Raw genomic sequence first — 26,521 nt, 5'->3', positions numbered from 1 at the left:
TGGATTAGAGACCTAAATATAAGACTGGACACTATAAAACTCTTAGAGGAAAACATAGGAAGAACACTCTTTGACATAAATCACAGCAAGATCTTTTTTGATCCACCTCCTAGAGTAATGGAAATAAAAACAAAAATAAACAAGTGGGACCTAATGAAACTTCAAAGCTTTTGCACAGCAAAGGAAACCATAAACAAGACGAAAAGACAACGCTCAGAATGGGAGAAAATATTTGCAAATGAATCAACGGACAAAGGATTAATCTCCAAAATATATAAACAGCTCATTCAGCTCAATATCAAAGAAACAAACACCCCAATCCAAAAATGGGCAGAAGACCTAAATAGACATTTCTCCAAAGAAGACATACAGATGGCCACGAAGCACATGAAAAGATGCTCAACATCACTAATTATTAGAGAAATGCAAATCAAAACTACAATGAGGTATCACCTCACTCCTGTTAGAATGGGCATCATCAGAAAATCTACAAACAACAAATGCTGGAGAGGGTGTGGTGAAAAGGGAACCCTCTTGCACTGTTGGTGGGAATGTAAATTGATACAGCCACTATGGAGAACAATATGGAGGTTCCTTAAAAAACTAAAAATAGAATTACCATATGACCCAGCAATCCCACTACTGGGCATATACCCAGAGAAAACCGTAATTCAAAAAGACACATGCACCCGAATGTTCATTGCAGCACTATTTACAATAGCCAGGTCATGGAAGCAACCTAAATGCCCATCAACAGACGAATGGATAAAGAAGATGTGGTACATATATACAATGGAATATTACTCAGCCATAAAAAGGAACGAAATTGAGTCATTTGTTGAGATGTGGATGGATCTAGAGACTGTCATACAGAGTGAAGTAAGTCAGAAAGAGAAAAACAAATATCGTATATTAATGCATGTATGCGGAACCTAGAAAAATGGTACAGATGAGCCAGTTTGCAGGGCAGAAGTTGAGACACAGATGTAGAGAATGGACATATGGACACCAAGGGGGGAAAACTGCGGTGGGGTGGGGATGGTGGTGTGCTGAATTGGGCGATTGGGATTGACATGTATACACTGATGTGTATAAAACTGATGCCTAATAAGAACCTGCAGTATAAAAAAACAAACAAAACAACTAATACTAAACTTTCATTGGGTTATTTGTATGGAAATATGTTAATATAAATGTTTCAGACATTAAAAAAAAAAAAAAAAAAAAAAATCTTCCAACAAACAAAAGTCCAGGACCAGATGGCTTCACAGCCGAATTCTATCAAACATTTAGAGAAGAGCTAACACCTATCCTTCTCAAACTCTTCCAAAAAATTGCAGAGGAAGGAACACTCCCAAACTCATTCTATGAGGCCACCATCACCCTGATACCAAAACCAGACAAAGACACTACAAAAAAAGAAAATTACAGACCAATATCACTGATGAATATAGATGAAAAAATCCTCAACAAAATACTAGCAAACAGAATCCAACAACACATTAAAAGGATCATACACCACGATCAAGTGGGATTTATCCCAGGGATGCAAGGATTCCTCAATATACGCAAATCAATCAATGTGATACACCATATTAACAAATTGAAGAAGAAAAACCATATGATCATCTCAATAGATGCAGAAAAAGCTTTTGACAAAATTCAACACCCATTTATGATAAAAACTCTCCAGAAAGTGGGCGTAGAGGGAACCTACTTCAACATAATAAAGGCCATATATGACAAACCCACAGCAAACATCATTCTCAATGGTGAAAAAGTGAAAGCATTTCCTCTAAGATCAGGAACGAGACAAGGATGTCCACTCTCACCACTATTATTCAACATAGTTCTGGAAGTCCTAGCCACGGCAATCAGAGAAGAAAAAGAAATAAAAGGAATACAAATTGGAAAAGAAGAAGTAAAACTGTCACTGTTTGCGGATGACATGATACTATACATAGAGAATCCTAAAACTGCCACCAGAAAACTGCTAGAGCTAATTAATGAATATGGTAAAGTTGCAGGATACAAAATTAATGCACAGAAATCTCTTGCATTCCTATACACTAATGATGAAAAAGCTGAAAGAGAAATTATGGAAACACTCCCATTTACCATTGCAACAAAAAGAATAAAATACCTAGGAATAAACCTACCTAGGGAGACAAAAGACCTGTATGCAGAAAACTATAAGACACTGATGAAAGAAATTAAAGATGATACCAACAGATGGAGAGATATACCATGTTCTTGGATTGGAAGAATCAACATTGTGAAAATGAGTATACTACCCAAAGCAATCTACAGATTCAATGCAATCCCTATCAAATTACCAATGGCATTTTTTATGGAGCTAGAACAAATCATCTTAAAATTTGTATGGAGACACAAAAGACCCCGAATAGCCAAAGCAATCTTGAGGCAAAAAATGGAGCTGGAGGAATCAGACTCCCTGACTTCAGACTATACTACAAAGCTACAGTAATCAAGACAATATGGTACTGGCACAAAAACAGAAACATAGATCAATGGAACAAGATAGAAAGCCCAGAGATTAACCCACGCACCTATGGTCAACTAATCTGTGACAAAGGAGGCAAAGATATACAATGGAGAAAAGACAGTCTCTTCAATAAGTGGTGATGGGAAAACTGGACAGCTACATGTAAAAGAATGAAATTAGAATACTCCCTAACACCATACACAAAAATAAACTCAAAATGGATTCGAGACCTAAATATAAGACTGGACACTATAAAACTCTTAGAGGAAAACATAGGAAGAACACTCTTTGACATAAATCACAGCAAGATCTTTTTTGATCCACCTCCTAGAGTAATGGAAATAAAAACAAAAATAAACAAATGGGACTTAATGAAACTTCAAAGCTTTTGCACAGCAAAGGAAACCATAAACAAGACGAAAAGACAACCCTCAGAATGGGAGAAAATATTTGCACACGAATCAACGGACAAAGGATTAATCTCCAAAATATATAAACAGCTCATTCAGCTCAATATTAAAGAAACAAACACCCCAATCCAAAAATGGGCAGAAGACCTAAATAGACATTTCTCCAAAGAAGACATACAGACCGCCACGAAGTACATGAAAAGATGCTCAACATCACTAATTATTAGAGAAATGCAAATCAAAACTACAATGAGGTATCGCCTCACTCCTGTTAGAATGGGCATCATCAGAAAATCTACAAACAACAAATGCTGGAGAGGGTGTGGAGAAAAGGGAACCCTCTTGCACTGTTGGTGGGAATGTAAATTGATACAGCCACTATGGAGAACAATATGGAGGTTCCTTAAAAAACTAAAAATAGAATTACCATATGACCCAGCAATCCCACTACTGGGCATATACCCAGAGAAAACTGTAATTCAAAAAGACACATGCACCCCAATGTTCATTGCAGCACTATTTACAATAGCCAGGTCATGGAAGCAACCTAAATGCCCATCAACAGACGAACGGATAAAGAAGATGTGGTACATATATACAATGGAATATTACTCAGCCATAAAAGGAACGAAATTGAGTCATTTGTTGATAAGTGGATGGATCTAGAGACTGTCATACAGAGTGAAGTAAGTCAGAAAGAGAAAAACAAATATTGTATATTAATGCATGTATGTGGAACCTAGAAAAATGGTACAGATGAGCCGGTTTGCAGGGCAGAAGTTGAGACACAGATGTAGAGAATGGACATATGGACACCAAGGGGGGAAAACTGCGGTAGGGTGGGGATGGTGGTGTGCTGAATTGCACGATTGGGATTGACATGTATACACTGATGTGTATAAAATTGATGCCTAATAAGAACCTGCAGTATAAAAAAACAAACAAACAAAACAACTAATACTAAACTTTCATTGGGTTATTTGTATGGAAATATGTTAATATAAATGTTTCAGACATTACATGAAATTTCTAAAAATCTTATATTTGTATTTGTATGGAAATATGTATGGAAATATGTTAATATAAATGTTTCAGACATTAAAAAAAAAAAAAAACATTAACTGCTCAATAATTTTCTGCTCAAAGTCACTGCTGTTGACCTGCCCAGAATTTACTGAACTGGAGATAATCCAGAGTTCAATCAAAAAGAACTAAATGATAACAGCAACAAAAAATCCAAAGACTACTAAAATTTGAACTTAATTAACTCATAGTGGTAGTCATGAATAATACTTATGTTTAACCTGTATGTTTGAAAGGTGAATGGCCCAGTCCAACAAAGATGTTACATGCTAGATTAGTTACAACTTTAGAAGACATATGGGACTCAGGAAATTAACATCAGGGAATTTTATTCAGTTTGCAAGCTAGAGTTCAAATTTAAAAAACAGTAACAATAACAAAACCCCCCAAAACCAGAGATTTGATTTACCTCTACCAAGGAAGTGTAGTACGAGTCCTTGAGCCAACAGCATCTGGCCAGTTCTTAGTGTACAGCCCCAACCACAGTCTGTTGTCAAAGCTGAGCCTTCTATTGGAGGAAACTCTTCCCTGTAGGTAAGCCATATTCTTGAAATGAAGTCTTTACGAAACTCTTCTACACTTCCCGCAATCACATGATCTTCTACTGTACATCCTGAGCTTACAGGTAACAGTTCATTTTCATCTACAAAATAAAAATATAAACTATAAATAAATGCAAAGAAATGTTAATAATGGTACTATAATCCCATTACTCTCCATATAGAGCACAGCACAATCTTTCTAATTCTTTTTTTTCTATTTAAATGAAGATAAGTCTCATATTCCTCCTATTCAGGCTGTTATGAAAATCAAATGAGAATGAATGCTGAAATGTTCTGTACATTCTGGTGCTAACTAATATAAGGTATTATCAGTACTACTGTTATTAATAATAATATCCTATATTCCGAATATAATCAACTCTCTTATGAGGACATAATATAAAAATATATTTTCTTATTGCCTCATTTGGCTCAGGATATAGATATCAGTGCTCTCTAAAATGAGATTTGCAAATAAAATATCATGATTTATCAATATGTAAAAATGTATGTAATCACATAACTAGTTCTTAAAATCAAATAAAATGTGCACATTGTATTTATTATCATGAATATTTATACTCAAATTATAAAATCAAAACTAACAAGCTAAACAGTAAGAATATAAAATTCTTAAATATATTTGTATCCTTTCATGTTGAAGTATATATATTTTTAAATTGTTGTGACCCACATATATCATTTTTAAAGGCTTTTCCAAATTGATTATCTCTTATGCAATTTCTATGTGAAAACTATGGTCACTATTTGCCCAATAATTTACAAAACACTAGTGCTCAAAATGAACTAACATTTCTTGATTCTTCCAGACAGAAAGTCTTAGTCATCTTTTCAACCTCAGAATGAAGCACAGTGCCTAGCACAAATAGATCCTAATAAATGTTGGCTGGCTTGGGTGGGTGGATGCATAGGTAGATAAATCCGCTCGTAACTCTCAATTCCAAGGAGTTTAATTTCCAATGCCCTTCTAAAGGATGTTAAAGCAGTGTTATCATGCTTTTATTCCTCATCTTTCCTGCACCTATCCCTTTTCAAGCTCATTCTGAAAAAAATTACAGTCACCCAAACTTCATAATATTCAGCTTAATGGAGCTAAGTTGTAGCATATAGTGTCAGTGGTAATGAAAAGCATACATGCCGGGGAGACCTTCAAGATGGCAGAGGAGTAAGACGTGGAGATCACCTTCCTCCCCACAAATACATCAAAAATACATCTACATGTGGAACAACTCCTACAGAACACCTACTGAACGCTGGCAGAAGATCTCAGATTTCCCAAAAGGCAAGAAAATCCCCACGTACCTGGGAAGGGCAAAAGAAGAAAGAAAACACAGAGACAAAAGAATAGGGACAGGACCTGCCCCTCTGGGAGGAAGCTGTGAAGGAGGAAAAGTCTCCACACACTAGGAAGCCCCTTCACTGGCGGAAACGGGGGGGTTACGATGGGGGAAGCTTCAGAGCCATGGAGGAGAGCGCAGCAACAGGGGTGCAGAGGGCAAAGTGGAGAGATTCCCTCACAGAGGATCACTGCCAACCAGCACTCACCAGCCCGAGAGGCTTGTCTGCTCACCCGCCAGGGCGGGTGGGGGCTGGGAGCTGAGGCTCGGGCTCAGAGCACAGACCCCAGGGAGAGGACTGGGGTTGGCTGCGAGAAGACAGCCAGAAGGAGGCCAGTGCGCCACAGCTAGCCGGGAGGGAGTCCAGGAAATACTTTGGACCTGCTGAAGAGACAAGAGACCATTGTTTCGGGGTGCATGAGGAGAGAGGACTCCTTCCCCATGTGCCCACAGAAGGCAGAGTACCACCTAAGCAAGCTCCAGAGACGGGCACAAGCTGCGGCTATCAGCCTGGACCCCAGAGACGGGCACGGAATGCTACGCTGCCACCGCTGCCACCAAAAATCCTGTGTGCAAGCACAGGTTACTACCCACACCCCCCCGGGAGCCTGTGCAGCCGACCACTGCCTGGGTCCCAAGATCTAAGGACAACCTCCCCGGGAGAACACACGGTGCGCCTCAGGCTGTTGCAATGTCATGCCAGCCTGTGCCGCCGCAGGCTTGCCCCGCATTCCAATTATGACTATTGTACCCTCTTTCTCCCTGGCCTGAGTGAGCAAGAGACCCCTAATCAGTCACTGCTTCAACTCCCTCCTGTCTGGGCAGGGAACAGATGCCTGAGGGTGACCTACACGCAGAGGCGGGGCCAAAACCACAGCTGAACCCCAGGAGCTGTGCGAACAAAGAAGAGAAAGGGAAATTTCTCTGTGCAGCCTCAGGAGCAGCAGATTAAATCCCCACAGTCAAGCTGATGAACCCTGCATCTGTGAAATACCTGAATAGACAACGAATGTTCCCAAAATTGAGGCAGTGGACTTTGGGAGCAACTATAGACTTGGGGTTTGCTTTCTGCGTCTGATTTGTTTCTGGTTTTTATGTTTCTCTCAGTTTAGTTTTTAGCGCTTGTTATCACTGGTGAATTTGTTTATTGGTTTGGTTGCTCTCTTCTTTTTTTAATTTCTTTTTTATTTATTTTTCCCCCTTGTTTCTCTTTTTGTGACTGTGTATGCATGTTTCTTTGTGTGGTTTTGTCTCTTTAGGTTTGCTTTTACCATTTGTCCTAGGGTTCTGACTGTTCTTTTTTTTATTATTATTTCTTTTTATGAGTGTGTGTGTGTACGTTACTTTGTGTGATTTTGTCAGTTTTGCTTTTACCATTTGGTTTGGGATTCTAACTGGTTTTTTTCTTTTCCCCTTTTTTTTCTTCCTTTTCTTTCAAGCCATGGGGCTGGCAGGGTCTTGGTGCTCCAGCCGGATGTCAGGCCTGAGCCTCCAAGGTGGGAGAGCCAAGTCCAGGACATTGGACCACCAGAGACCTCCCAGCCCCACGTAATATCAATTGGTGAGAGCTCTCCCAGAGATCTCCGCCTCAACGCTAAGACCCAGATCCACCCAATGGCCAGCAAGCTCCAGTGCTGGACTCCCCATGCCAAACAACTAGCAAGACAAAAAAACAACCACACGCATTAGCATAAGGGCTGCCTAAACTCATACTAAGTTCACAGACATGCCAAAACACACCACCAGACACAGCCCTGCCCACCAGAAGATCCAGGCCCACCTACCAGAACACAGGCACCAGTCCCCTCCACCAGGAAGCATACACAACACATTGAACCAACCTCACCCATTGGGGGCAGACACCAAAAACAACAGGAACAAAGAACCCACAGCCTGTGAAGAGGAGACCCCAAACACAGTAAGTTAAACAAAATGAGAAGACAGAAATACACAGCAGATGAAGGAGCAAGGTAAAAACCCACCAGACCAAACAAATGAAGAGGAAACAGGCAGTCTAACTGAAAAAGAATTCAGAATAATGATAGTAAAGATGATCCAAAACCTTGGAAATAGAATGGAGAAAATATAAGAAACGTTTAACAAGGACCTAGAAGACCTAAAGAGCAAGCAAACAGTGATGAACAACACAGTAAATGAAATTAAAAATTCTCTAGAAGGAATCAATAGCAGAATAACTGAGGCAGAAGAACAGATAAGTGACCTGGAAGATAAAATAATGGAAATAACTGCCACAGAGCAGAATAAAGAAAAACAAATGAAAAGAATTGAGGACAGTCTCAGAGACCCCTGGGACAACAATAAACACACCAACATTCGAATTATAGAGCTCCCAGAAGACGAAGAGAAAAAGAAAGGGTCTGAGAAAATATTTGAAGAGATTACAGTTGAAAGCTTCCCTAACATGGGAATGGAAATAGCCACCCAAGTCCAGGAAGCGCAGAGAGTCCCACACAGGATAAATACAAGGAAAAACACAGCAAGACATATATTAATCAAACTATCAAAAACTAAATACAAAGAAAAACTATTAAAAGCAGCTGGGGAAAGCAACAAATAACATACAAGGGAATCCACATAAGGTTAACAGCTGATCTTTCACCAGAAACTCTGCAAGCAGAAGGGAGTGGCAGGACATATTTAAAGTGATGAAAGGGAAAAACCTACAACCAAGATTACCCCACAAGGATCTCATTCAGATTTGATGGAGAAATTACAACCTTTACAGACAAGCAAAGGCTAAGAGAATTCAGCACCACCAAACCAGCTTGACAACAAACGGTAAAGGAACTTCTCTAGGCAGGAAACACAAGAGAAGGAAAAGACTTACAAAAACAACCTGAAAACAATTAAGAAAATGGTAACAGGAACATACATATTGATAAATGTAAATGTAAATGTACCTTAAATGTAAATGGACTAAATGCTCCAACCAAAAGGCACAGACTGGCTGAATGGATACAAAAACAAGACCAATATATATGCTGTCTACAAGAGACCCACTTCAGACCTAGGGACACATGCAGACAGAAAGTAAGGAGATGTAAAAAGATATTCCATGCAAATGGAAATCAAAAGAAAGCTGGGGTAGCAATTCTCATATCAGACAAAATAGACTTTAAAATAAAGACTATTAAAAGAGACAAAGGACACTATATAATGATCAAGGGATCGATCCAAGAGGAAGGTATAACAATTGTAAATATTTATGCACCCAACATAGGAGCACCTCAATACATAAGGCAACTGCTAACAGCCATAAAAGAGGAAATGGACAGTAACACAATCATAGTAGGGGACTTTAACACCCCCCTTTCACCAATGGACAGATCATCCAAAATGAAAATAAATATGGAAACACAAGCTTCAAATGATACATTAAACAAGATGGACTTAATTGATATTTATAGAACAGTCCATCCAAAAACAACAGAATACACTTTCTTCTCAAGTGCTCATAGAACATTCTCCAGGATAGATCATATCTTGGGTCACAAATCAAGCCTTGGTAAATTTAAGAAAATTGAAATCGTATCAAGTATCTTTTCCAACCACAACGCTATGAGACTAGATATCAATTACAGAAAAAAAATCTGTAAAATATACAAATACATGGAGGCTACACAATACACTACTTAATAACGAAGTGATCACTGAAGAAATCAAAGGGGAAATCAAAAAATACCTAGAAACAAATGACAATGAAAACACGACGACCCAAAACCTATGGGATGCAGCAAAGGCAGTTGTAAGAGCGAAGTTTATAGCAATACAATCTTACCTTAAGAAACAAGAAACATCTAAAATAAACAACCTAACCTTACACCTAAAGCAATTAGAGAAAGAAGAACAAAAAAACCCAAAGTTAGCAGAAGGAAAGGAATCATAAAGATCAGATCAGAAATAAATGAAAAAGAAATGAAGGAAACAATAGCAAAGATCAATAAAACTAAAAGCTGGTTCTTTGAGAAGATAAACAAAATTGATAAACCATCAGCCAGACTCATCAAGAAAAAAAGGGAGAAGACCCAAATCAATTGAATTAGAAATGAAAAAGGAGAAGTAACAATTGACACTGCAGAAACATAAAGGATCATGATAGATTACTACAAGCAACTACATGCCAATAAAATGGACAAGCTGGAAGAAATGGACAAATTCTTAGAAAAGCACAACCTTCCCAGACTGAACAAGGAAGAAATAGAAAGTATAAACAGACCAACCAGAAGCACTGAAATTGAAACTGTGATTAAAAATGTTCCAACAAACAAAAGCCCAGGACCAGATGGCTTCACAGGTGAAATCTATCAAACACTTAGAGAAGAGCTAACACCTATCCCTCTCAAACTCTTCCAAAATATAGCAGAGGGAGGAACACTCCAAACTCATTCTACTATGCCACCATCACCCTGATACCAAAACCAGACAAAGATGTCACAAAAAAAGAAAACTACAGGCCAATATCACTGATGAACATAGATGCAAAAATCTTCAACAAAATTCTAGCAAACAGAATCCAACAGCACATTAAAAGGATCATACACCATGATCAAGTGGGGTTTATCCCAGGAATGCAAGGATCCTTCAATATACGCAAACCAATCAATGTGATACACCATATTAACAAATTGAAGGATAAAAACCATATGATCATCTCAATAGATACAGAAAAAGCTTCTGACAAAATTCAACACCCATTTAAGATAAAAACTCTCCAGAAATGGGCATAGAGGGAACCTACCTCAATATAATAAAGGCCATATGTGACAAGCCCACAGCCAACATCATTCTCAGTGGTGAAAAACTGAAAGCATTTCCTCTTAGATCAGGAAGAAGACAAGGTTGCCCATTCTCACTGCTATTATTCAATATAGTTTTGGAAGTCTTAGCCATGGCAATCAGAGAAGAAAAAGAAATAAATGGAATCCAAATCGGAAAAGAAGAAGTAAAGCTGTCATTGTTTGCAGATGACATGATACTATACATAGAGAATCCTAAAGATGCTACCAGAAACCTACTAGAGCTAATCAATGAATTTGGTAAAGTAGGATACAAAATTAATGCACAGAAATCGCTTGCATTCCTATACAGTAATGATGAAAAATCTGAAACAGAAATTAAGGAAACACTCCCATTTACCATTGCAGCAAAAAGAATAAAATACCTGGGAATAAACCTAAGAAGACAAAAGACCTGTATGCAGAAAACTATAAGACACTGATGAAAGAAATTAAAGATGATACAAACAGATGGAGAGATATACCTTGTTCTTGGATTGGAAGAATCAACATTGTGAAAAAGGCTATACTACGCAAAGCAATCTACAGATTCAATGCAATCCCTATCAAACTGCCAATGGCATTTTTCACAGAACTAGAACAAAAAATTTTACAATTTGTATGGAAACACAAAGACTCCGAATAGCCAAAGCAATCTTGAGAAAGAAAAACGGAGCTGGAGGAATCAGGCTCCCGGACTTCAGACTATACTACTAAGCTACAGTAATCAAGTTAATATGGTACTGGCACAAAAACAGATATATACATCAATGGAACAGGATAGAAAGCCCAGAGATAAACACACGCACATATGGTCACCTTATCTTTGATAAAGGAGGCAAGAGTATACAATGGAGAAAAGACAGCCTCTTCAATAAGTGGTGCTGGGAAAAGTGGACAGCTACATGTAAAAGAATGAAATTAGAACACTCCCTAACACCATACACAAAAATAAACTCAAAATGGATTAAAGACCTAAATGTAAGGCCAGACAGTATCAAACTCTTAGAAGAAAACATAGGCAGAACACTCTATGACATAAATCACAGTAAGATCCTTTTTGATCCACCTCCTAGAGAAACGGAAATAAAAACAAAAATAAACAAATGGGACCTAATGAAACTTAAAAGCTTTTGCACAGCAAAGGAAACCATAAACAAGACGAAAAGACCACCCTCAGAATGGGAGAAAATATTCACAAACGAAGCAACAGACAAAGGATTAATATCCAAAATTTACAAGCAGTTCATGCAGCTCAATATCAAAAAAACAAACAACCCAATCCAAAAATGGGCAGAAGACCTAAATAGACATTTCTCCAAAGAAGATATACAGATTGCCAACAAACACATGAAAGGATGCTCAACATCACTAATCATTAGAGAAATGCAAATCAAAACGACTATGTGGTATCACTTCACACCGGTCAGAATGGCCATCATCAAAAAAATCTACAAACAATAAATGCTGGAGAGGGTGTGGAGAAAAGGGAACCCTCCTACACTGTTGGTGGGAATGTAAATTGATACAGCCACTATGGAGAACAGTATGGAGGTTCCTTAAAAAACTAAGAATAGAACTTCCTTATGACCCAGCAATCCCACTACTGGGAATATACCCTGAGAAAACCATAACTCAAAAAGAGTCATGTACCACAATGTTCATTGCAGCTCTATTTACGATAGCCAGGACATGGAAGCAACCTAAGTGTCCATCAACAGATGAATGGATAAAGAAGATGTGGCACATATATACAATGGAATATTACTCAGCCATAAAAAGAAATGAAATTGAGTTATTTGTAGTGAGGTCGATGGACCTAGAGTCTGTCATACAGAGTGAAGTAAGTCAGAAAGAGAAAAACAAATACCATATGCTAACACATATATATGGAATCTAAAAAAAAAAAAAAAAAAAAAAGGTTATGAAGAACCTGGGGCAGACAGGAATAAAGACGCAGATGTAGAGAATGGACTTGAGGACACAGGGAGGGGGAAGGGTAAGCTGGGACGAAGTGAGAGAGTGGCATGGACTTATATATACTACCAAATGTAAAACAGATATCTAGTGGGAAGCAACCACATAGCACAAGGAGATCAGCTTGGTGCTCTGTGACCACCTAGAGGGGTGGGATAGGGAAGGTGGGAGGCAGACGCAAGAGGGAGGAGATATGGGGATATACGTATATGTATAGCTGATTCACTTTGCTATATAGCAGAAACTAACACAACAATGTAAAGCAATTATACTCCGATATAGATGTGAAAAAAAATTTTTTTTAATTAAATAAAAAAAGATGTGGCACATATATACAGTGGAATATTACTCAGCCATAAAAAGAAATGAAATTGAGTTATTTGTAGTGAGGTGGATGGACCTAAAGTGTGTCATACAGAGTGAAGTAAGTCAGAAAGTAAAAAACAAATACCATATGCTAACACATATGTATGGAATCTAAAGAAATGGTTCGGATGAACGTAGTGGCAGGACAGGAATAAAGACGCAGACTAAGAGAATGGACTTGAGGATATGGCAGGTGAGGAGGGTAAGCTGGGACGAAGTGAGAGAGTGGCATGGACATATATACACTACCAAATGTAAAACAGATAGCTAGTGGGAAGCAGCTGCATAGCACAGGGAGATCAACTTGGTACTTTGTGACCACCTAGAGGGGTGGGATAGGGAAGGTGGGAGGGAGGCGCAGAGGGAGGGGATATGGGGATATATGTATACATATAGCTGATTCACTTTGTTATAGAGCAGAAACTAACACAATATTGTAAAGCAATTATACTCCAATAAAGATGTTCAGGAAAAAAAAAACGAATACATGGCAAATCTCTATTATCAATGAATTTCTCTCAAGATTAGAGTTTGAATTTAATTCCAAATAAAAATAAAAATACCTGAAAACTGAATATGGCACTACAAATAAGGCCAAAATTTCCACTTTGGAGACATTTAAATTTGTTTGAAATTCGATATAATAACACATAACTCTCACAGCTCATCCTGAGGCTTGCCAAACACATAGTTCTAATCTCCTATCTTGACAAAGTGATTAATTCCTTATCCTTTTAAGATCTAGTCTCCTCTTAATATTTACTCTAAGTATTATTGTGAAACTGTTCATACTAAATGAACTTTGTTGTCTTGTTGACTTTCCACTATAATACTACTCCTGCTATTCCACTTTTTGACTGACTTTCCTTTTCACAGTATTAACTAATTATATCTAGAATGCTTTTTATCTACATCTGCTCCCCCTCCAGATTTCAAGTATTCTAGAGGAGAAGAAATATGTTTATCTTCTAGACCTCTGAATGTTCAGCGCCTAACAGAGTTCAGTCCATAGTAGGTACACAATAAATATTTGTTTTGCTTTGCTTTTGTTTTCTATGATGGAAAAGACTTCTGAGCAGAGGTTTATGAAGAGTGAGAATGCCTGAAAGAACCACTACAAAGGATGAGAAAGAAAGCTGATAAAGGAAATAGAAGAGACCTGCTAGTAATATTGAGGGCTCAGTCAAGGGTGCTTATCGCAATCAAAAATCACAATTACACCGCAACTAGAGAAAGCCTGCGCACAGCAACAAAGACCCAATGCAGCCAAAAATAAATAAATAATTTTTTTTAAAAATCACAATTGGGCTTCCCTGGTGGCGCAGTGGTTAAGAATCTGCCTGCCAATGCAAGGGACACAGGTTCGAGCCCTGGCCTGGGAAGATCCCACATGCCGCAGAGCAACTAAGCCCGTGCGCCACAACTACTGAGCCTGAGCTCTAGAGCCCACGAGCCACAACTACTGAGCCCACGTGCCACAACTACTGAAGCCTGCGTGCCTAGAGCCCGTGCTCCGTAACAAGAGAAGCCACAAAAATGAGAAGCCCGCGCACCACAACGAAGAGTAGCCCCCACTCACCGCAACTAGAGAAAGCCCGTGCACAGCAACGAAGACCCAACGCAGCCAAAAATAAATAAATAAATAAATAAATTTGTTTAAAAAAAAAAATCACAATTAAACAAGCTAATATGAGAAATAATCAGAAGTACAACAAACTGCAGAAATAAACTCTGAAAGAGTACAACTATTGTAATTATCAGGTATGGGATAAAATAAGTATGCATATGTTTAAAAAGTAGAAGGGTACTGAAAGGTGGACAAATAACAGAAAACAATTAAAGTTGACCAGGCACATGTAAAAGAAAACCAAATAAAACTACTAGAAATGAAAAATATAATAAATGAAAATAGAAATTTGGCATAGGTTAAATAGAAAGTTATACAAAGCTCAGAAGATAATCAAGGAACCAGAAAAACTAAAGAAATTACTCAGAACACAGCACAGAGAGAAAAAATAACAGAAAATACAAAAAACAAGAATTTCAGAGACATGAAAAACAGTCTAACAGAAAGACTTCTCAGAGATGCAAAAGGAAAGAACAAGAAGAATGGAGAAAAACTATAATTAAAAGTGGCTGAAATTTCTTCAGATTTTAAGAAATATATGATTCTGAGTAGAATAAAGTGAAATCCACATGAAAGACAGAGTTGATCTTAAAAGCAACCAGAGAGAAAAAACATAGAAATGACAGCTTCAAAACACTAGACAGACTATCTTGTCCTAAAGTGAGCAAAGATTTACTAAACAGAACACAAAAAGTACTAACCATTTAAGAAGATAAAAAAGTTAACCAGACTATATTAAAATTAAGAACTGTGCTCTTCAAAAGATAAACTGAGTGAAAAAGTAACGAAGTAGGAGACAACATTTCCTATAGACATATCCAAAAAAGGATTCATATCCAGAATATATTAAGAAAACCTAGAGAGATAATCTAATAGAAGACATATTTAAATGGAAAAATATTTATGAAAATATGCTCAATTTCATAAGTTAGACAAATGCAAATTAAAATAAAATGTGGCTCTAATAAACATGGAAAAATACCAAGTATTGGTGAGCTGAGAGCAAGCAGAATTTGCATACACACCTGGTAGAAATACAAACTGGCACAACTGTTTTATAAAACTATTTGGTAGTATATACTGAGGCTGAACATATGAATACCCTATGACCCAGCAATTATATTCCCAGGTATACATACTGAATGAAAATCCATACACATGTTCATTCACCAAAGCACATGTACTAGAATATTCACAGCAGGGCTCTTAACAAATGCCAAAAATTGAAAACTATCCAAATGCCCACCAAGAGTAAAATGGATGAAGTGTGGCACATTCACACAATGCAATACTCAGAATACAGAAATATCCAGCTCCCAACAAGGTAAATAACACAACGTCTGGCAATCAATCAAGCATGCAAATAGGCAGGAAAACACAAGCCAAAATGAGAATACTCAACCAATCAAAACTGAACCCAACCTAACACAAATGCTAGAATTAGCAAACAAGTACATTGAAACAGTTATTACAATATTACATATGTTCAAAAAGATAAGTAGAAGAAGATTAAGTAAGGAAGGAAGATAAGTAAGGAAGATTTTTTTAATGGAACTTTTAGATATATAAACTACAATGACCAAGATGAAAAATATACTGACTAGGATTTATGGCAGATTAGACATTTCTGAGGAAAAGATCAAAAGATTAGTGAACTTGAAGACACAGCAGTAGGAACTATCCAAATTAAAACACAGAGAGGAAAAAGAATTTTTTAAAAAATAAAAGCACATCTGTGAGATGTGGCACAATTTCATTCATGCTAATATATGTTCAACTGGAGACCCAGGAGAGGGAAGAGAGGGGAAGACAGAAAAAATATTTGAAGACAAAATGGCTGAAAAAATTCAAAATTGGTGAAAACTATGAAACAACAAGTTCAAGAAATTCAACAAAACCCAAGCACAAGAAACATGAAGAAAACTATACTTCACATCATAATCAAATTGTTCCAAACTAGTGATAAAAAAAAATCTTTAAAGTAGTCAAGAAAAAAAAGACACATTATGTACACAGAAAGATAAGGATGACATCAGATTTCTCCCTGGAAACAAAATAAACAAGAAGATAGCAGGGCAACATCTTTAAAGCTACTGAAAGAAAAAAAATCATCAACCCAAAATTCTATACCCAGCAAAAGTATCTTTCAAAAATGAAAGCAAAACCCTTTTTCAGAGACACAAAAGCTGAAGGAATGTATCACCAGCACACCCTGCACTATAAGAAATGTTAAAATAAGTCTTTCAAGCAGGAAAATAATGGATTTTAGCAGATGGAAATATGGATTCACACAAAGGAATGAAAACCAAAAATGATAACTATATGAGCAAATATATTATTTTTCTTATTACTTAAATCTCTTTAAAGATATTGACTGTTTAAACAAAAATAATAACAATGTATTATGGCATGTATAAGATACAAATAAATAAAATGTATGACACCAGTAGCATAAAGACCAGGAGGAGGGAAGTGAAGTACACTACTCTAAGGTTCTTATACTATATGTGAGTTGGTATAATATCATTAGAAGGTAGACTGTGATAAGTTAAAGATATACCCTAAAACCTTAAAGTAACCCAGTAAAATAACACAATAAAAAGTTACAGCTAACCAGCCAACAAAGAGATAAAATAGAAATCAAAAAATATTCAATCTGAAAGAAGGTAGAAAAAGAGGAAAAGGGAACAAAGAGCAGATTTAACAAATAGAAGCCAAATAGTGAGATAACAGACAAACCTAACTATATCAATAATCATATAGAATGTGAATACAGGCATACCTTGTTTTTGTTCTTCACTTTACTGTGCTTTGCAAATACTGCGTTTTTTACAAATTGAAGGTTTGTGGTAACCCTGTGTTGTCAGATGATGATTAGCATTTTTTAGCCATAAAGTATTTTTTAATTAAGGTACATATATTATTTTTTTAGACATAATGCTATTGTATACTTAATAGACTATAATACAGTATAAACATAACTTTCATATGCACTGGGAAACCAAAAAATTTGTGCAACTTACTTTATTGAAATATTTGCTTTATTGCAGTGGTCTGGAACCAAACCCACAATATCTCCGAGGTATGCCTGTAGTCTAAACAACTTAATTAAAAGGCAGAGATTATCAGATTGGATAAAAAAGCAAGAACCAACAATTTACTTCCTACAGGAAACGAACTTTAAATATAAAGAAAAATAGATTAAGTGTAAAAGAACATAAAAAGATATACCATATAACCCTAAGCAAAAGAAAGCTTAATATCAGACAAAGTAGATTTCAGACCAAAAAAATATCACCAGGAATAAAGAAGGGTTTTATAATTATAAAGGGGTCAATTCATTAACTGACCATAACAACTCTAAATGTTAATGTACCCAATAACAAAGCTTCAAAATTGAAGAAGCAAAAACTGATAGAATTGCAAGGAGAAACAAACAAATCCACAATTATAGTCAGAGATTTCAATATCCCTCTCATAAAAATTGGTAGAACAAGTAGGACAGAGCAAGAAGAGAGAAGACGTGAACTCAACCAACGTGACCTAACTGTCCTTATAGAACATTCCAGTAACAGAATACATATTCTTCTCAAGCACACAAAGAACATTTACCAAGTTATACCATATTTAGACCATAAAGCAAGTCTCAATAACTTCAAAGAGATTAGAGTCATAAAAATATTTTCTCTGACCACGATGGAATTAAATTAAAAATCAATAACAGAACAAGATCTGGAAAATTTCCAAATTAAGTAATATACCTATAAACAATTGATTTCATCCTGCACACCCTTTCTTACTAAATGGCAAAAGTCATGTTTCAAAAAATTCCAAATTGTGGGATCTTATTTCCACAACATTTGGGCATAATCTTGGCAACATGTGGAATAACACAGATCCCTGAAAATAGTAGAGATAGTACAAGAACCAAGAGCACACAAAGGAAGACCCCTTGATACCTTACTTTCATGCCCTTTATGTCCTATAAAGAGATCCCTAGGCAAAGCTCCACCCTGGGCTGGTTTCAGTGCAGAAAAAACTTTTATTATTTTCTAGCCTCTGTGCTACCCTCTCTACTTATTTTTTTTTCCTTTTTTCCATGCACTATTTTGGGGTTTTTTTGTCCATAGGTTAGAATCATTGTCTATAGATGCTCCTCAGCCCCAAAATTAGGAAGGAGAGAGCCTTATCTTTGTTATTCATGTTAAATCATTTGGGTCCCTAAGATAGAACTGGTATACTAGAGATAACCACAGATACAGTTTTTCCTTAATGGTCTCTGGGCCCATCATGTCCTGAACCATCTAAGAGAAAATCTGGTGGAGATTGACCAATGCACAGTAAATCTAAAAAGCTATGAGTACATAATGACACACAGAGAGAAAAGGTTAGCATTAAAATATTTCCAATGAGATAAACAGAATATTATATTTCTGTTGAAGCTATAAAGAAAGTCATGACAAAACAGGGCAATAACCTTAGGACAACTGTTATGAACTAGAAATTCACCAAAGTAATACCATAATTATAGGATTAATAAACCTTTACATAATATGGGTTTGTATACCCACAACAGGAGAAATAATAAAGAAAATTAGTCCCCCATAATCAACAGACCTTTATGTCATGTATTTCAAAAGTTTTAAAACTTCATTAACAACAAAAAAAATCCTTAATATGTTACTTCCACCATGTCGTAATCCCTGTTTTTCTGAACAAATATTCTAATTCCCTTTTACCTTACCTTGATTATTGTGACCCCTCTTATTTTCAAAATGTATATTGAAATCTCTTTTCAAATGTGTATTTGATCTTATTCAGTGTTATTCCTCCCGTTTTCAGAACTATACTTGACTCACTTAAATTTGTATGCTTTTAAGTACAAGGGCCTCCCCCTCTCTGAGGATACCAAAAAATTCCTAGAAAGGTGTAAGAAGGTGGTTTGGGGTTAACTCATTAGAAAAGAGAATCTATAAAGTGGATGATAAGAACAGAAATATGATATTCTTCTGGCTAATGATTCATTCCCTTCATTCTGCATGTAGATATTTTTAAACAGCAAATGTCGTATTTCAAAAACTTTTGAGACTACAGTCTTATTTCTACAAAAATACAAGAATGTACTATTATACACTATTTAAAATGGCAAAACCAAAGCAAACTAAATGTCTAACAATAGTAGAATGAATAATTTGTGGTAATTCATACAATGGAATATTATACAGCAGTAAAAATAAACTAGAACCTACACATAACATGGACAAATCTTAAAAACACAACCTTAAAAGCCATAAGCAAGTCACAGAAGCAAAACATAGTTCGATTTCATTTTCAAAAAGGTCAAAAATAGGAAACACTAAATTCCACCACTTTAGGATAGTAGAGTTTTTTGGCATGGGAAGGACTACAGTTGGGTAGAAGCACAAGGAGATTAAAACTTATTCATAATGTTGTACTTCTCTTGTCTAATAAAATTTCATTACTATTCTTGAAAGTGTATACACAAGGCTTTTGTCTTCTCTGTGTATGAGTAATTCATAATTTTTAAAATGTAAAGATTTTAAATAATATAAAATTATTAAAATAATAAAAATTCATATTTATAATAAAGAAAACAAAGAAGAAAAAGTCCTACTTCCACTGGATTCTGTCATATCTGCCATATGTCTTATAATGGTACTAAGATAGGCACTTGTTACTATGGGAGAGGTAGATGAAGATAAGACCAATACGCTGAGATTAGCAGAGTAGGAAGATGGACAGAACATGGGTCCTTGATGATGTCACAGAGGCACTGATTAACCAACCTAGAGCCATCCCTACGTCAGGACTTCCGCTTGTGAATGATAATAAATACCCTTACTGCTTTTAAGCTATTTTGAAATGGACTTTCTGCTTATTTGATCCAATCACATCCTTTCTAATTTGGTCTCTGTTTATAAGAACCTGTACTTCTGTTTTATCATGACTATCATAATGAAATTAATAATTTTGTAATTATTTGTTTAATGTCTCTCACCTACTGGACTGTAAGCTCCTTGAGTGTAAGTACTGTGCCTGCAATACTTTCAGCAGTAACCCCAGTGCCTGGCACATAACAGGCTCTTAATAAATACTTTTGGAATGAATGAATAACCTTATTCATCTAATCCACTAGTAGCGCATACTTGTTTTCAATACTTTTTGTTATTTCAACAAAGCTACAATAAACATCCTTGTACAAGTGTTCTACACATATACAGAGAACTTCTCTGGGGTAAATACTTAAAGGTAGAATTGCTAGATCCTAAGTTGTATGTATTATCAATTTTTCTAAGTACTTTCAAATTCATGAAGAGGTTGTACCAAGTTGCCTCCCATCAGCAGTGTTTGAGTTCCTATTTCTTCACAACCTTGCTAAAATTTGATATCATGAAGCTTTCAAATTTTTGCAAATTTGATAACTAAGAAACAGTATCTCATTTTAATTTGCACTCCCTTTATTACTGTGGTGAACATTTTCTTATGTTTGGCCACTCAAGTTTCTACTTTAAAAGCACCTGTTCATTTCCTTGGCTCATTTTTTTTGAATTGTCCATGTTTTTCATATTATTTTGTAGACTAATCCTTTGTCTAAGATATAGATGAAGAGATAACAGATGGACAGATAGATCTTCAATGTACACACACACACACATACATATACCAATACAGAGAGAGAGAAAAAGAGAATGAGAGCGCGTATACAAATATCTTCTCTCTCTGTCTTGCTTCTAAACTTTGTTTATGGTGTCTTTCGTGATGCAGATTTTTAAATTTTTATTTGGTCAAATACATCAATATTTTCCTATACAGGCTGTGTTTTTATGTTTTATAAAAGCAGTTCTCTACCCCGATATCATAACCAATAAATCTTTAAAAGAATATGCTTTGGGGAATTCCCTGGTGGCGCAGTGGTTAAGAATCCACCTGCTAATGTATGGGACACAGGTTCAATCCCTGGTCTGGGAAGTTCCCACATGCCGCGGAGCAACTAAGTCCATGTGCCACAACTACTGAGCCTGTGCTCTAGAGCCCGCAAGCCACAATGGCGTGCCACAACTACTGAAACCCGCGTGCCCTAGAGCTCACGCGCCACAACTACTGAGCCCACACACTGCAACTACTGAAGCCCGTGTGCGATAGGGTCTGCATGCCGCAACTACTGAGCCCGCATGCTGCAACTACTGAAGCCCATGTGCCTAGAGCCCGTGCTCCACAAGAGAAGCCACCACAATGAGAAGCCCACACACCGCAACAAAGAGTAGCCCCCGCTCGCCACAACTCAAGAAACCCCACGCATCGCAATGAAGACCCAATGCAGCCAAATAAATAAATAAATAGAATACACTTTGGCTTTCGTGCATAACAAAGAGCCACACTCAGTAAATGCAGGTTAGCTGCTGTTAATTTTACTGCTTTTACTTTTCTATCCTACCACTCCAGTGAAACTGATCTCTCAAAAGTCATCAGCAATTTCTCACTGACAAATCCTACAGCCTCTACTCAGGTTTTTTCCTGCTTAACCTCTTTTGAGCATTAGGCACTTTGTCCCAACTTTTCTCCTGAAAATCTCTTTCCTTCAGTCTCTATGATAAAATACTGTCATGGGTTTTGTCCTATATATTGCCTACTCCTTCTCAATTTCATTCACTGATTCTTCTTCATCAGTAGATCCTTAGAGATGAATATTCTCCACCTATACTTTCCATCAATGTGACCTTATTCATTAGCCTCAAATGCTACCTCTTTGAAAATAACTAACCAATCAATTCTAAACCACCTACTTCATTCAGACTGTTTACTTCTGAATGGCCTACTTCAAACACTACATGTCCCCGCAAAATCCACACTTCCTCTAGTATATCACATTTGGTTACTAACACTACCTATAATCCAAGATAGTAGTCTTTAAGTATTCTTTATCTTCTCTCTCTCATGACCTCAAATCCAATCATTTGTCAGATGCTATCAAGTCTACCTTAAAATATCTCAAGTCAATCCTCTCCATTTCCACTGCCCTATATCAGAGTCATTGTATCTTGCCTGATAACTGACTTCCAATGGTTCTTCCACATTGCTATCAGTTATTTTTCTAAAGCATGTATTTAGTTATGATTATCATATGCTCCTTCTGGGCAAGATCAATGTCCTAGCTAGCATGTTCTCAATACATGATCACTGAAAATAATTAAATGAAATCTGGTATTTTTTGTTCAAAAATCTAGGATAGCTTCCCTGGTGGTGCAGTGGTTGAGAATCTGCCTGCCAATGCAGGGGACACGGGTTCGAGCCCTGGTCTGGGAAGATCCCACATGCTGCGGAGCAACCGGGCCTGTGAGCCACAACTACTGAGTCTGCGCGTCTGGAGCCTGTGCTCCACAACAAGAGAGGCCGCGACAGTTGAGAGGCCCGCGCACCGCGATGAAGAGTGGCCCCCGCTCGCCGCAACTAGAGAAAGCCCTCGCACAGAAACGAAGACCCAACACAGCCAAAAAACATAAATAAATAAATAAAATTTAAAAAAAAAAATGTTGGGGCTTCCCTGGTGGCCCAGTGGTTGAGAATCTGCCCGCCAATGCAGGGAACACGGGTTCGAGCCCTGGTCTGGGAAGATCGCACATGCCGCGGAGCAACTAGGCCCGTGAGCCACAATTACTGAGCCTGCGCATCTGGAGCCTGTGCTCCGCAACAAGAGAGGCCACGATGGTGAGAGGCCCGCGCACCGCGATGAAGAGTGGCCCCCACTGGCCACAACTAGAGAAAGCCCTCGCACAGAAACGAAGACCCAGCACGGCCATAAATAAATAAATAAACAAATAAATTTTAAAAATTTAAAAATTAAAAAAATTAAAAAACCTAGGATAATAATAACCATTGTAGTTAAGAAGCTGTGTACACCACCCCCTATCTCTCTGATAACTTAGAAAACTTGCTTGAACCAAAAATTCTGTTACATGTAGAAGTTCAAAGCTAGTCCCGCAGATTTCTGTTAATTCTACACAGCTTAAACTCTCTTGGTTCCTCCCCTCCCGCTTCTAACTCCTACAATGATATGAGTTGTCTTTTTCATTCCAGATGCCAAATCCATCCCCTTTCCAAAAGAACTTTTCCTACATCAAGCATTTCATAAACTTACCTGACTTTGCTGAAGACCAGAGCACGTCAACAAGGAAACCTCTCAGTGGACATGCAGAATCCAACCACCTTTCTGGCTCGCTCTCCTTTCTCCTTCCCGAGCCCCATATCCTTGTCTTTCTTTCCCTGTATCCCTAATCCTAGTCCAAAACAAAACAGTCTTCTATTTGTCTCATTTGTATCTCCTATATCATTTACTTTTCATCTCGAGTTGAGGACCCCCAAGAATCCACTTACTGCTCAAAGTATTTCTTCCAAAAAATATATAATGCTATCCTTAAAAACAATTCTAATAACTTTTTCTCACATTCCTTTTATCATGAATAATAATATCATTTAGAATGCTTACATGTACAAGACATATCGCTAAATGCCTACGAAATAGGTATCATTAATACTTAGGGAAATCACATAACTTGCCAAAAATAACAACTAATCAGCAAAAAGAGCCAAAATTCAAACCCACGTATGTCTCACCCTAAAGCCCGTACTCTCCTCTGCCTGTAAACAAATGACCGAACTCTTTAGCACAGCATTCAAGATGCTCCTCCATAATTTGGTCCTTTTCATAATTCTCTCCCACCATAGTTACACTGGACACTTCTGTTTCCTAAATATACTGTCTAACATCTCAGTGCTATTGCTTTCATCATGCCATTCTATTTACCTAAAATGCATGCCTTCTTTATCCATCAACTTCCTACTCATCTTTCAAGAATACTGTGAGGACTCAATGAGTTAATACATGTAAATTACTTAAAAATCCTGTCTGGCGTATTATAAATACTCAATAAATGTCAGCTGTTACTATTACAAACCATTTAGGCTTTAGACAACTGCTGATGTGACCAAAAAAGATCAATCAAAAAAATGAATAAAAGCCTTGATAATCACATACTGTCACATACATTCTTCCCCTCTCCTCTCTCTCTCTCTCTCACACACACACAAACACACAAAAAACACACACACTCATACATACAAAATACCAAGCAAAGACATATAGTACAAAGAATGCCAGTATTAAAATGAAACATAGTCTTGGTTTAAAATTCAGCTCTGTCATCTAATACCTGTGTGATTTTGGACAAATTATTTAACTTCTCTAAACTCCAGCTTTCAAACGTATAGCACAGGGACACTTAAATCTACCTTGTAGGCTTGTTGTGAGAATTAAAGACATTTCCCAAAGAGTTTAGCATGATGCTTGACACATAATAGGCACTCAATAGGGGACATAAATTATTAAAAGAAAATATAGGATAATTACAGAAAGGATGAGGCTATATGAAAATTCAGAAACATCAAATACAGCAAATAATTTCAGAAATTGGAGCATCCTTAAGAATTGGAAAACTTACCATTTTTTACGTTAACTAACGTGATACTTTTAATTATTATCATATATTTTAAAATTATCATCAGAGAACTTGATAAAGAATATTAAGATATTGACTCAAATAATATTTACTTAGCACTCATACGGTAAGTCCAAAATTATGAGGGATATAACAAATGGTGTATGACGGTATGAACTTTATTTTCAAGGAATTCACAAGAAACCCAAACCATATGGCAGTATTTTATGTGTTACATAAAATACAGGTTTTTAAAAGATAAATGCCAAAACATAGGCATAAAAAGTAGAATGGCAGTTGCCAGGGGCTGAAGGGAAGGGAGGAATGAGGAGTTATTGTTTAATGGGTACAGAATTTCAGTGTTACAAGATGAAGAGTTCTACAGATGAATGGTGATGATGGTAGCACAACATTATGAATGTATTTAATACCACTGAACCGTACACTTAAAAATGACTAAGATGGTAAATTTTGATATGTGTATTTTACCACAATAAAAATAACTGGAAGTAAAAAACAAAAAGAAATATGTCAAAAGTAGGTTAATCTGGAAATAAAATAATGAAAACAATTACACAATGAATTTCTACAAAGATTTTTAAATGGATCACAAATTTAGCACTTACCTTCATATTTAAAATGGTAACACTTTCCAAGCAATAATACAGGGGAATTTCTACTAAAATATGTCTTTGTTTTCAACACCCAACCTAAATGAGAAAAAGAGAAAAACAGTTTTGCAATTAAAGGATTTCAGACTAAAAGTTCAGCAGCATTTTCTTTTATTTAATTTCAAATCACCAATTCTCAATTATGGATGTGCATTTTTTACAAGTGTAGCAAAAGTATTTTGACAATGAACTGAAAATACAGACTACTTATGCTACTTTCAAATAAAGCAAAGTATTTTAACCACATTCTGCCCACTTAAAGAACATGGCAGAGAAAAAAATCTGTTTTAATTTATTTTCAAACAGGTCACAATGTTCTTATGGTATAAAACTTAAAAGGTACAAATTCTACTCCAGTTTCCCTGACACCAACCTCTTTTCCCAAAGGCAACAAATGTTACCAATTTCTTATATTTTCTTCCATTTTAGATATTTTAAAGGTTTAAAGTATTTGAATATTCCAGTGAAGTAATTTAGGGAAAAGATCACACAGTACACTAATGCTTATGATAAAAGTGGATCTCTGAAGTTTCCTAGGGAAATCTGTTTTTACCCCATCATTTCAGCCAAATGAGGATTTCTGAAAGTGATGTATAAAGCTTTCAGACATTTTCATCTCAATTTTCCACCTCCCAATCCCCAATCCTCAACTCTCAGTTGCAAACTCTAAT

The 26,521-nt window shown here is 36.7% G+C and overlaps 1 protein-coding gene across 1 annotated transcript in view; it reads right to left on the bottom strand.

Annotated features, from left to right (window-relative positions):
- Positions 1–26,521, bottom strand: part of ATG4C (autophagy related 4C cysteine peptidase) — a 98,448-nt gene that overhangs the window by 38,057 nt on the left and 33,870 nt on the right. The window contains exons 3-4 of the mRNA XM_059899073.1: positions 25,806–25,889; positions 4,409–4,642 (exon numbers count right to left, since the gene is read on the bottom strand). Coding sequence (XP_059755056.1) covers positions 4,409–4,642; positions 25,806–25,889 — 318 coding nt within the window. The remainder of the gene's footprint in view (positions 1–4,408; positions 4,643–25,805; positions 25,890–26,521) is intronic.

This window comes from Balaenoptera ricei, chromosome 1 (assembly GCF_028023285.1).
Source record: "Balaenoptera ricei isolate mBalRic1 chromosome 1, mBalRic1.hap2, whole genome shotgun sequence".
NCBI classification, from domain to species: domain Eukaryota; kingdom Metazoa; phylum Chordata; class Mammalia; order Artiodactyla; family Balaenopteridae; genus Balaenoptera; species Balaenoptera ricei.
This window is presented reverse-complemented; position numbering and strand designations above follow the sequence as displayed.